A 13,490-nucleotide genomic window follows, 5' to 3' on the forward strand; every position below is an offset into this window, starting at 1 on the left:
GATTAAAATTACTCCCAATGTCTGCTTAACTTCAATAAATAATTCCCATGAAACTGAGCCTTGTATTTCCAGTTAATCTTCTAGTCAATATCATTTTCATCATTATTATGATTATCATTTTAGCTAAAAATAAACGTTATAAAACCCCATATTTTGAATACTTTCTTTTGTTTATATTTCACTCAAGTACCGCCTATAGTGCCATCGCGTACCCCCATTTGAGAAACACTGTTTTAAAGGGCCAGATTTGGCCCGCGGGCCTTGAGTTTGACACATGATTTAAACTCAAACTGAATTTTTTATACTTTCAAGCTTGAGTTTTTACATCCATTCCTTTTTATTTACTTCTTTGGCTGCCATGTGACTAATGTCAGATATCAGGTGGAGCCTGAACCAGTAAACACCAGGATCATGTGTGAGGTCACTTCAGTCCACCAATGCTGCACTGAGTCATCAGATAATGAGTCCTGTCATCAGGCTCTAGTAGCTTTACACTCTACAACACACACGTTTCATTATAATTTAGCTTTTTATTAACAAACATTTGACTTTTTTTTATGTACAAATATATTACAGTGTGGGTAAAAAATAAAAAAGAATCTCTATGCCATGGGGACAATTGCACTTTGAATGTCTTTTCTTTGATGCTTCTTTGTACTACTTGTCTGCTCGTACGAAGGAGGCGAAGATGCTGTCGTGCTTGTCCAGCAGAGCCTGAGGAGTGTCGTACTCCAGGATGATGCCGCGCTTCATCACAATCACCAGGTCGGCATTCAGGATGGTGTGGACGCGATGCTGAGGGAGGAGAGAGAAAGTCATTACTGCACTCAGACACACATTATCACACGCTGATTCACACACAGGGATGTTTGTGAGCTTTAAAGGCGAGCTGCCATTATGAGTTCATTCCTGCACTTTGAACCACATTCTGTTCCATCTACAGTAAAAAAAAATCCCCTGCAACAAAGTGTAGAAGGGGGATATAGGTTTGAGCTCCGTGCCTCTGTCTACCAAAGTTAAAGGGGACAGATTTTCTCAGAAACCGTTTAAGATAGGATGAGCAAATTTGGTGTATGGCTTCAGGGTATCAATACCTTGATGGAGTTTGGAAATGAGAAGCGCACAATTAATTTTTCCCCAGCTATTTCCCTTTTTCCATTTGTTTTTCTCTGTTAAAGACATCTTCAAAGAGGACAGCTTTTCTCAGACTGTTTAAGATACGATAACCAAATTTGGTGTGTGGCTTCACGGTATCAATACCTTGATCGAGTTTGAAAATGAGAAGTGCACAATTATTTTTTATTTCCATCCATCCATCCATTTTCTTACCCGCTTATTCCCGTTTTTAACAGGGTCGCGGGGGTCTGCCGGTGCCAATCTCCGGCTCTCATAGGGCGCTTGGCGGGGGTACACCCTGGACAGGGCGCCAGTCCATCACAGGGCAACAGAGACACAGACAACCATTCACTCTCTCATTCACTCCTATGGGCAATTTAGAGACTCCAATCAACCTTACAGTCATGTTTTTGGATTGTGGGAGGAAGCCGGAGTACCCGGAGGAAACCCACGCAGCACGGGGAGAACATGCAAACTCCACACAGAAAGGACCCAAGTGTCCACCCCAGGGCTTGAACCCAGGACCTTCTTGCTGTGAGGCGGACGTGCTAACCACTAATCCACCGTGCGCCCTTATTTCTTATTTAGTCATTTCAATTTTACCAGTTTTTTTTACTCTGTTCAAGGCATCTTCAATGGGGACAGCTATTCTCAGAAATCGTTTAAGTTGGTTAGTAATTTTATATTCTGATGTGATAATATTTTCATATGTGTACATCTAAGTTCTTAGATTTAGGACATCTAGGAAAGTGTTGTGAGTTATAATGAGAACCAATCTGGCGGGGGATGTTGATGACTATGTCTTCTTGTTTTTTTATGGAGCACATCCAAAGGCAACAGCTGCTCAGAAACTTGATCTACAAACCAAAAAGATGACGTGAAGGGTGCAGGTGCAACCTGATTGGATACAGCATGTTCCACAACAATTCACAGGTAACTGTTCATTGGTTTAAAGACGAGCAAATAACACAGAAATACAGAGAAAACATGAACTCAGTGTCTATATTGAAGATCTACTTTAAAGCTGCAGTATGTAAGGTTTTTTTTTTTTTACGTCATTCATCTTCATCATCGTCATCATGTTTGAGCATATTGTAATCCAAGGTGTTCGGACTCGGAGTGAACCCTGAGCATCTCCTTCTCTTGGCTTTATATTTAAAGCTTTAGAAATGCAGGAGCGGGACGCTCCTGGATTTCAGCCAATCAGAGATCTTTCTGCAGTGTGCTCATGAGCTGTTTTGGGCGTTACCATTGGCTGCTTGACTGCAGTCAAAGCGCGTTCAAGTACCATAGATAGTAGAAGTGTAATGGTCGACGTTCTAGCAGAAGTGTCCATCACAGCGTAAAGCATAGCAGTTACACAGCACGTGGAGAAGCAACAGTAAAGCAGCAATTCTCAACCGGTGGGTCAGGACCCAAAAGTGGGTCAAAAATAAATAAATACTTAATGTCTCATGTTCGACTTGTCTTTTATTTTGAAAGAAACTTGTCCTCTGACATTCATGCTGTGAAATGCATATTGCACAGGAAAATATATAGATTTATGTTTTTAAAAAACAGCTATTTTTGAAAAACTAAATTTGGATGGTTGAATTCTAAAAAATAGTGGGTCGCGATTTAATGAGTGGCAAAATGTGGGTCCCATGGTGAGACCAGTTGAGAACCCCTGGTCTAAAGGCACAAACATGTTCGGACTTCGTGGTCGTGGAGCTCCCTCTGACTCGGTTTGTGGGGTGGTCTGCCCCCCTATGAGTCAGGGAGGATGATAACAGATGGGAGAAATTGCTTGTAAACCTAAGAGAATCATATCCAAGGTGGAGAGAACTTGTCAAATTCATTTGCAGTGTTGATGTGGAGTGTCTGCTCTGCTTTGCTGGGATCACTGAGGCTGCTTGTGTGTGAGCTTTGTGGTAGAGGAGGAGATTTTAACCTCTTCCTGTCTGAAAAAAAGTCTAAGAGTTCCACAGTTGTGTGCGTTCACGAGGATACGAGTAATAGATGATAGGTTTTGAAACAGGGAGGGGATGGGGGAGCGTAGTTGTTTCTATACAAGTCTCACGATTCTATATACTGCAGCTTCTGAGGTAAGTTTTGGGTTTCCTAATCAATTTTTAACAAATGATATTTCGACTGCACAAATCATATTTTTCTAAAGGGTATAAAAATTAGCCTATTTAGCCACTATGCTTAGAATGAAGCTAAAGCACTAAGTTACTAATATAATGTAGAGAAAACATGTGTTTTTGTCATCAATAAAGCAGGTCAGAAAGAGAATAGGGTCCATGTCATGGTTTTACCAATTGTTCCGTGATTATGTGATAGGCACACTGTGAATTTTTTGTTTGATCGGATGAAAACTTCTTTTCATTTTCAGTTTCCAATATCTCAGGAAGTACTCCACATAGTAAACTGATATTTGGTGTAGTAATACAGCTCCACCTACCTTCTTAGAATATACAAACAGATTTGCTATGCATCCTATCTGGTGGACATGACGGCCTCAAATTTGGAAAAAAAGTTTGTTGGAGTTTCTGGCTCAAACATGTTTGGTCCTTCATTAAACAACATAGCATATGCCTCAGCTCCCTGTAATTTGATCAGCTTTGAGCTAGTGTATGTACATACATGTTAAAATCAGTAATGATTAGTCACATATATGGATAAATTCATAACTGCATGTGGGAATGTAAGAAAAAAAATCTGATCTCCGTTTTAATTAGTAGAATAAAGGTTTAAAACTGTTTTTCTTCATGAAACTTCATTTATATTATGGACCCCAGCTTTGGGTCATTTCACCACTCGCAAATATTAAAAGTCCTTTACATGAGGTCATTGTAGCTCGCCTCTGTGTCTTATAATCACTTGTTGTTTATTTGTTTTTCACTAATAAACAAGGGCATATCACCCTCACTAAAGTGGGAATTTCTCAAAAAGTATTAATCCAATCAAACTAAAAATATACAGTGTGCCTATTGAATAATCACGCAACAATTGTTTAAAAAATGTGGAATTCATTTGTTGAAATGATACGTGATGACCCAATAATTATAGAAAGTGTTTATTGGTACGGTTGCCGTACGGACAACCCCTGATGCTATTGGTACGTTTACCGAAGTACATGTACGTAGCGTCTTAGGTTTAGGTTGTAACCCTATATCTGTTACTACACAAAGAATGGTGACATATCTCACATAGGGACACATGCACTAAAGAAAGTATACAGAGATAGTGGGATCTGCTGCACTCTCAGATTCATCCTGGTGTTACTTCTATATGGCCTCCATTAACCTTGCTATATATTAGGAACACAATAACAACATTGAGGTGTTGACATGCTCTTTATATCCCCAATAAAGCGTATCTTCAAACAGTAATGACCACTGCGCACTACGCATGTGTTTTGCTCTCTCTCTCTTTGTAGAATGCAGCTCACAGTAAACATGTAGGTCAGTGAAAGGCTCTGGTTTCACGTCCTTTAGCTCCGTCTCTCACCTTCATTAGCAACAATGGCGTCTACAGTGCCGAGCAAAGGTCAGCATTTCACAGGGGACGCCGTGGAGCTTTGTGCATTAACTCTGATGAAACACTTGTGTGTAGAAGACACTCACTGCTATGATAACAACTGTGCGGTCAGCAAATGCAGTCATCACCACTTTCTGCAGGATGCTCTCCTGTGGAGAGAAACAGAGAACAGGGCTTTACATCCAACACACTCTTTCACCAGGACTGAAGCAAGTGAAACTATGCCATTTGATTTTGTTTAGGTCAAACAGGGGTACGTGTACCCCGAGGGGTACAGGAGCACAATACAGTGGGTACTAGGAAAAAAATTAACAATGAATTAAAAAAATAATGGGAAAATATTCCTGGTTCTTTTTTTAGGCTATATTTTTTGAACAAATAAATCCCATTTAAATTATTGCTGAATAAAATACTACATCTTTTTGTAATTTTTTGAAACAGGATTATTTTATGCTGTAGAGGCCATTTCTGACAATAGGACACAATAATTAGCTATTTGCTTACTAATGAAGTAATCACATAAAAGTTGCATGGTATTAAAAAAAAAAAAAAATCCACTCTAAATTACATTTATTGATTTTAATTTGTAGGTTAAGCCTTAAGGAACCAATGTACGAGACACAGTGAGGGGTTTAGGAGAGCCCGCTGTTCCACAAATTAAAAAACATATGAAATTATGGAGAGGGTACTTATGATACATGATTTGACCAAAATGCAAAGGGGGTACATGGGACAAAAAAAATTAGGAACCACTGGTTTAGGTGAAACTAAATAATTAAAATGTGAGTTTTTTATGAATGTGATTCTTTAAACTTATATGAATGGTTCCTTCTTTTGTCCCTGATTTCAACCTCAGCTCTAAGTCCCCAGGGCCAGCACTGTGTTACTATACACTTGAAGCAGCTCTTTGGAGCCAATCAGTGAGAAACGAGAACAAGGCTCTCACATATAAGAGCCATTTACTCACAGTGGCCTCAGGCGGCAGCTGCACTCACTATTTGTTCCGTGTTTTCTTTCTGTGCTTCATTCTTTCCCTATCCCACTTTCTTTAGATACATCTCTTCTATCCACAACCATCATTTAAAGGGCCAGGCCATTATTCTCTGCCTAAGTAACACATACAATAAATTGCTGCAGGCTCTATAGTCTATCCTATAAAACCTGATCAACATCAAGGCAGAACACACTATGAACCAGGGTTGGGGTTGATTACATTTTTCAGTTACAATTATGTCTTCAATTACCCATCTTCGATTACAATTCAATTACAATTACAGTGACTACCATTTTTTCCAGTTACAATTACTATTGTTTTTTATCCTCAGAAAGGATGTCAGAATTAATGTCACTGTAAATGTATTATTTTCTATGTGCATTTTGTTAGCCTAATAGCATAATTGTCATAAGTCATTTTTTGGCCAAATTGTGATATCTGCTTAACTTTACTCTCCTACCATCACCCTGCCTTATCAGAACACTTGTTGGAGTCTAAAATCACTGTCTGCCTTAGTCATCTCTTTGACTTAGACATTTTTGCCACTACATACAAAGATGGCAGAGTATAGTGTATAGTCTGGAGTGATGGCTGCGGCTATCAAAATCAGTGTTGTACCATCACAAATGTGTACATAGATCTGGCCATGAAGCATAGTGTTGCAATAGAACAAACGTTTCTGTTGCAGGGCACACACAAATGGAGTGTGACTCCATGAATAACCTCATTGAACAGTGCACCATCAAAGATATTCACACTCCACGTGCAGGTCTGCATCCATCCCCATACAAGGTCACCCAGCTATTCCACAATGACTTCATTAAGTTATCTGGGGCCTATGTCACCAACATTCGACCAAGGAGAAAAGTTGTCAACCCCACAGTCCATGACCTTCAGGCTCTCCAGTACCTGGCAGATGGTTGAATCTGGTACAAGTTGGATTTTGAGTGTGACTGGGAGGACCTGCCTCAGCGACCCAGCATCCCCAAAGAACTGTTCCACTGGGTCCCACTCTTTCCTGCCCTACTCCCAATTACTCTCAGGAAATTCAGTGACTTGCAGGCAATGGAACCAGTACTACCAAGAGTGGCCCACCAGTACTATGACAACCTCCCTCATCAGTAGACAGAATGAAAACAAGTTCACGCAGCACCTGAGCGGGACTTTGGTTAAGGTTAGACAAGTGCAACAACCTGGTTAAGGTTAAAACAACTTGCTTAAAGTTAGAAAAGTAACACAACTTGGTTATGTTTAGGAGAGTAAACAATGTTGGTTATGTTATTGTTGTGTTTATATGTAAGAGAAAAATTGTCTAAGGCATATTCTGCCTAAGTCACTTTTATTTGTTATGCAATCAATGTTGTGTCTCACTTTTTTTGGAAACTTGTTCACACATCTGGTTGAACTTTCTGTTACAGTATCAATAAAAATACCAATGTTCTTGCTAAAAAATAGTTTTTTTCTTGTTTTCCGAAAAGTTCAAATATGACTTAGGCAGCTATGCTATTACGCTAACGATTTGAAAAGCCCTTCTAGGGACGGACATTGCAAATTAGCCTTGGCTATAAATGTTGGAGTGTGGTACATGTTGATTGTTCACACTTGTCCCTATCAAATAAATAAATAAATAAATAAAGTCAATTACAATTACGTTCTCAATTACTAACCTAATACAAGTTAACCTTCCTCTTGTGTTAGCTTTCTATTAGCATCTCTCATGATAACGGGTCCTAAATCAGCTGTAAAATACACTGAATACAAATATTTCTCATTTAATTTCTTTCCTATCTATTGGTTACCTTGTTAGGCCTCCTAATCAATGAAAATATAGGTTTTATTGTTTTTGGTGTGGGTTTCCGAGCCTTTTTTGTGTCAGTATACTCCTAGATTTCAAATGTTTTGAAATGGTAAAATGTGGGAAAACATATTTTAATAATTGTTAACTATGTACATATGTGTAGAACTGTACATAGATCTGTAACATGGTTCCATAGTTTAACGTTAAATTATAATTGACAATTTTTATAGAATTTATTGACAATTAAAATCAAAAAGTCAATTATCTGAACTCAATTTAATCACGATTACAACAGCAACACATTTTTAAAATCACAGTGACAAATAAAATTACACCACAATTGTAATGAATTATCAGTTATGCAAATACAACTATAATTGAGCCCAACCCTATGAACTATTGGCTGTCCATTGCACAGACGGCGTTTAAAGATCTCATTTACCATTAACTGTTTAGGAAAACACGTACACATTTGGGGAAATGCATATTTTGTTTACATATATTTAATTTAAAATAAAAAAAAAAGCTCCTTATTTATTTCTTAGGTCACAAATATCCATATTTTCCCTTCTTTCATTAATTTAATCATTATTTCTTTGTTGTCATTTTGCCTTTAAGGTCCTGGGAGAGCTACAATGTGAGCCTGTTTCCAGCTTTTGTTTAGCTTTCTTTTTTTTTTTTTTTTAATCTTCCAGCTTCATTGTTGCCCGTTGTCATGGCTACAAATGTGGGGGTAGCATCATCCATCAACCTTGTATTACCTTCACCTCCCCCATCATCTTTCACTCTGCCCTCCTTTCCACAGCCTGAGCGCACTCACCGTGGCCATGTCGATGGAGGCTGTGGCTTCGTCCATGATGAGGATGCTGCTCTTCCTGACAAAGGCTCGGGCCAGACAGAAGAGCTGTCTCTGACCCTGACTGAAGTTTTCTCCTCCTTCTGTGACCATGGCGTCTGAAATCACATTAGTAACCACACAAATACCTTTACAATATGCTCTGTTATCAACTGTGAAGTCACTCTCTACATGTCTGTGATTTATGCTTTGAATATCTATCTTTGTTTGGTGAAGTAACAAAAAACTATTCCATGTGATACATCTAGATTAGATTATTGTAACTCCCTACTTTCAGGATGTCCCAATAACTCACTAAAAAGTCTCCAGTTAATCCAGAATGCTGCAGCTAGAATACTAACAGGTACTAACAGGAGAGAGCATATTTCTCCAGTATTGGCTTCCCTTCATTGGCTTCCTGTAAAATCTAGAATAGAGTTTAAAATCCTCCTGTTAGTCTACAAAGCTCTACATGATCAAGCGCCTGTATATCTTAGAGACCTGTTAGTGCCCTATTGTCCGGGCAGAACACTCCGCTCTTGGTCTGCTGGTCTACAGGAAGTTCCTAACGTGTCTAGAAGTAGAACAGGAGGAAGAGCATTCAGCTACCAGGCTCCTCGCCTTTGGAACCAGCTCCCAGTCTCAGTATGGGAGGCTGCTACCCTCTCCACCTTTAAGGCTAAACTCAAAACCTACTTATACGTTGAAGCATATACCGTATAATAGCATTAACTTAACAGCTATAGCGGACATGGGCTCGTATGTGAATGGTCGCATTTACAAACCTTGGAGTCACTGTTAGATTACCATTAAATGGGAAGAGATTCGTCACCTTTATAATAAGTATTGACTAGACCACTGGGAGTGAGGCCCAAGGCCAAGGCAGGCTGACTTGATAATACTGTATCATGTTTTTCTGCAGTCAGTGCCTTCTCCTCACCCTTCTCTCTCTGCTCTGTTTCAGGTGTCGTGAAGCTGATGATGGCAGTTCCTGATCTGTGGTTCACGGCTCAACTAGTCTGGGACACACTGATGTTCTATCTCTATCCTGTTCTGTTGGTCCTTCTGTCCAATAACCCCAACTGGAGTTTAGATTCTTGGTCCGAACCTGAACCCGGGCTTCATTTTTTACTTTTTGTTTTTTACGCTCTATTACATTCATTTTTTTTAATAAACACAAAACACTTCTATATTGTTGTGGTATCATTTCTAAAGTGATTTCTGCTAGTAGTGGGACGGGATATTGACGGCGTTGTGTTGCGTTTTGTTGTTCAGCGTTCACATTCACTGAATATTATTTCTGATTTTTGCTCATTCCTCACTTGCTGCTGGAGCGCAGGGAACAAATATGATTGTGTGTTTCAGTCAGGTCTGCGCTCCACGCACCGGCCGCCTGATCTGGTCTGCAATGCTGTAACAGACTGGGTTCTATGTTCTGGTTATGTTCCACTTGTGTGTGTTCAGTGGTTAACTGATGCTGAGATTTCCCATGGCCGAGAAAGCATCATGGTTAGGTGCAGCGTTCTCTGTCAATGTGTGTCTTTGTTTACATGTGTTCTGAGTGTTGATTGGCTGGGAGGCTGGGGAAAGGGTGGGCGTCGGGGAAAAGACTAGTAAACAATTCTGTTCCCACGGTAGTGTTAGTGTATGACGGTTCTTTGTGTGTTTGTTTGTTTACTTTTGGCATGTTACTACGACCTCCATTTAAGCCTGTAAAACTGTGATAACGGCTCGAGTCACGTCATTACAATACCTTGGGTATTACGGTGAGTGTGTGCGCGCCCCCCTCTCTCCCCCCTCGCTGCGCGATGCACCGCGCTACTAATCTATCAGCTGAAATACGTTCAATAAAATAATAATTTACGTAGGGTTTAATATGGGCTCGGGCCTACAATTTAAGTTAATGGGTCGGGTTCGGGTCGGGCTTAATGCCCGCGGGCCCAGGTCGGGACGGGACGGGCTGGATTTTTTGGGCCCGATCTAAACTCTAACCCCAACCAGTCGAGGCAGATGGCTGCCACCTCTGAACCTGGGTCTGCTGGAGATTTCTTCCTGTTAAAAGGGAGTTGTTTCTTCCCAATTGAACTTCTACATACATCCGTTTACTGGACTCCACATCCCACAATGCAATGTGTCAAGCTTTTCATAATATGTCAATAAGAAAGTGTTTACAGTGGAGATGGAAAAAAAAAAACTTTCGAGCAACAATTTCAACCTTTTACATTATTTTTTTACTTAATTTTTCCAAAAATCCTGCCATTTTCCCCAAATTATTCCACAAAATGATCCAAAATTAAGTAAAAATTGGTAAAAAAAAATAAAATAAAGGAAATTTAAAGTGAAGATCTAGCAGAGAGTGAGATGTCCGTATTTGGCCCCTGAACTAAAATGAGTTTGATACCCCTGGTCTATAGGGTGCACCCTACCTTGTGCAGCATGTAAACTAAGAATATATTTTCCCTACAGCTCTGATCTGAATAGAATGAAAAATGGCATCTGCCTCCGTTCCTGCAACACAAACAGCTTCAAATGCAACATTTCCACTGGAGTGCTCCATTAATTCCATTAGAGGCCACTTCATTAGCTGTCAGCTCATGGTCTAAAGATCGATATCTTATCTGACATCAGCCACTATTTAAAAGGAACTAAACTCCAGAAGTGTTGCCTTCAGTGAATCACAACCTGACTGTCACACGCGTAGAGTAAAAGCAAAAAAAATCACTCTTTCAGGCAGAAAATTCAGAGTAGAATATAAAAATCTAGCAAAAGGCTTCTTGGTATTTCTCAGGCGAAGATCCTCAATAAATCATTGCAAACTAGTGGGAGCTAAAGTAGGCCATGGAGGAAGCTCTATCTATACATCAGCATACCAAGCATTCATCCTGTATATAGGCTAAGCCTGTTGAAGAGGCTCTCAGCTATATCTAATCTGACCGTCAGCCTGTAACTGTCAGCTCTCCTGTGTCAGAACCTTATAAAGACATGGCAAATTCAAAAAAAAAGTGGAGCAGAGACACATCGACGTGTTCCACTGAAATTAAAGTTTAATGCTCCTGAAATCTAATATCTAATACGGCAGCTTGATCTTTGCAGCTGCTCAGGTTTCAAACCAATGACACAGTGGATCAATGGGACGATACACAAAGTTCATGATACGATGCAACAGACAATAATGGGCTCAAGATAAATATATATGATATTTTTGGAAAGGAATAAAGTCCAAAAAAACAAACTGCAGTTGGTGAAAAAAGCATGTTTTTATTTGACTTTAATAAGGAACGTAAAAAAAATTAAAAAAAACAAACCGTAACTATCTGGTTTATTTAATTTTTTTTTATCGGCCACAGCCTCTCATAATACCACTCGTACCATCAATGATACAACTTGTGACGTTTTCATATCACAATATTTAAATGTGTGGTCTCGACTTGGACTCGAGTCACAAACTTGCAAATTGATTTAGACTTGAAAACAAATGACTCGTGAGTCAACTCGGACTTGAGCCTAATATATTGACTCGGGAAGACTTGACTTCCTACACTTGTTCCATGACAAAATCTTCTATAAAATGCAATTATTATTAATTAAGAAACCCTTGCAATTTGTCATCTGAAGGCAAACAGGACTATGATTGACAGGTCCACCTTTAATTAAACCGACAGCCAATCAGGAAGCAGCAGCTGAAAACATCAAGCTGGGCTGAGACGTGCGCGCACTACTAGAGAAAATTATTCCAAGAGTAAAATCCTTTAGTTTTAAAGGTTATACTGTGATGAATTCTTTTTTTTTTTTATTACTTTTTTCTACTTCCCACGCTAATTATTGTTTGCTTAATTAACTGTTTTTAAAAATCTCAAAAGATAGGTTTGTTTATAAAAGCATTATGTCAGACAATATCATTGTTATTTGACAAATGTTCTCTGTTCAAGTAATTAATTGTTTGTATCAGTTGAATAAACTTGCTCTCTAAAATGGTGCTAGCTGTGGTACTTTATGAACTCATGACTTTCTTAAGACTTGAGAAGAAGCAGTGACTTGTTCCCACTTCTGGCAATATCTCGTCACATTAAATATTGTCCCAGCTTTAGTAGATTATAGTCGTTACAGTCTGGATTTATTTTGTGTAAGTGTGATCATTTCTAACAATGGCTGAGTGAAAATAGTCACAACAACTCAAAACCTTCCTTTTCCATAGAACCTTCAAGTTCTCCATCTCGCAACGTGTAAAGTGCATTATAAATACAATTTTTTATTATTATTTTTATTATTATTATTAATAAAAGAAGGACAATTGTGCTGAGCTACCAGAGTCACCACAACGTTGCCAAAAACATCTTGCACACCCACACTTATTAAAAACTTGAGAAGCCCTCACCTAGTCCTCCAGGCAGTGATTTAACTACAGGTTTGAGCTGAGCGATCTCCAGGGCTTCCCACAACATCTGATCTGTTGCCTTCATCTCTGGGTCCAGGTTAAACCTGCGCACACATCACAAACGTTCAACAAAGAAGAAAAATATAAATACATGTGTAATTACAGGAGGACATCAGGTGTCCCTCAGAGAGAATTCAACATCCAATCAAAACAAGCCCAAAACTTGACCAGACAAAACAGCAGTGCTTTGTTTTCTAGATTCCTCTGCTGGTTTTTCCTTTGATCTCATTCATCAGAATGTTAATTCTCCTCCCCTTAAGCTAACAGAGCTATCTTGCAGTTTCATTCATTTGATGACTTTGGTATGAATAATTTAGTGAATAGAGTGATGTGGACCATATATTAAACTCTGCACAGGCTGTTCTTAGCATTGGTGTTTGATTAGACAGAAAATACATAAATATATTTTGAATTAAAGTCTTCTATCACAGCAGGGCTATAAAAACATGATTGTCTAATGATTGGTTAATTTTGTGTATTTCTCATTTTATTTATTTTTGTTGTTCTTTTGTGTATTTTTCTGTAATTGTTTATTTTTAGTAATTTTTTGAGTAATTTTATGTATTTTTGTAGATTATATTGAGTCATTTTGTTTGTTTACTTTGGGCGGTTCAAAAATTGGCCGCCGTGCCACCTGGGGCCCATTGCCTGAATTAAAGGGGTGGTGTCATGCAGCTTTTGTCTGACTCACAATCACAATAACCTCTTAAATAGCCATGTGTTTTAATGTAATGTGCAGATTTTTAGCTGAAAGCAATAACTAGAGTGTGTGCATAGCAAAAGAAAATCG

At 38.9% G+C, this 13,490-nt stretch overlaps 1 protein-coding gene across 3 annotated transcripts in view; it reads right to left on the reverse strand.

Moving 5' to 3' along the window:
• Nucleotides 1-582: 582 nt before the first annotated feature.
• The window catches only part of abcc8 (ATP-binding cassette, sub-family C (CFTR/MRP), member 8), an 80,113-nt gene continuing 67,205 nt past the window's right edge, over nucleotides 583-13,490 (reverse strand). For all 3 annotated transcript variants that reach the window (XM_028448502.1, XM_028448504.1, XM_028448503.1), the window contains 4 exons: nucleotides 12,641-12,744; nucleotides 8,251-8,384; nucleotides 4,725-4,787; nucleotides 583-795 (listed from right to left, as the gene is read on the reverse strand). In XM_028448502.1, the coding sequence (XP_028304303.1) occupies nucleotides 658-795; nucleotides 4,725-4,787; nucleotides 8,251-8,384; nucleotides 12,641-12,744 (439 nt within the window). In that variant the 3' untranslated portion in view covers nucleotides 583-657. The remainder of the gene's footprint in view (nucleotides 796-4,724; nucleotides 4,788-8,250; nucleotides 8,385-12,640; nucleotides 12,745-13,490) is intronic.

This window comes from Gouania willdenowi, chromosome 6, assembly GCF_900634775.1.
Source record: "Gouania willdenowi chromosome 6, fGouWil2.1, whole genome shotgun sequence".
Taxonomy (NCBI): Eukaryota; Metazoa; Chordata; class Actinopteri; order Blenniiformes; family Gobiesocidae; genus Gouania; species Gouania willdenowi.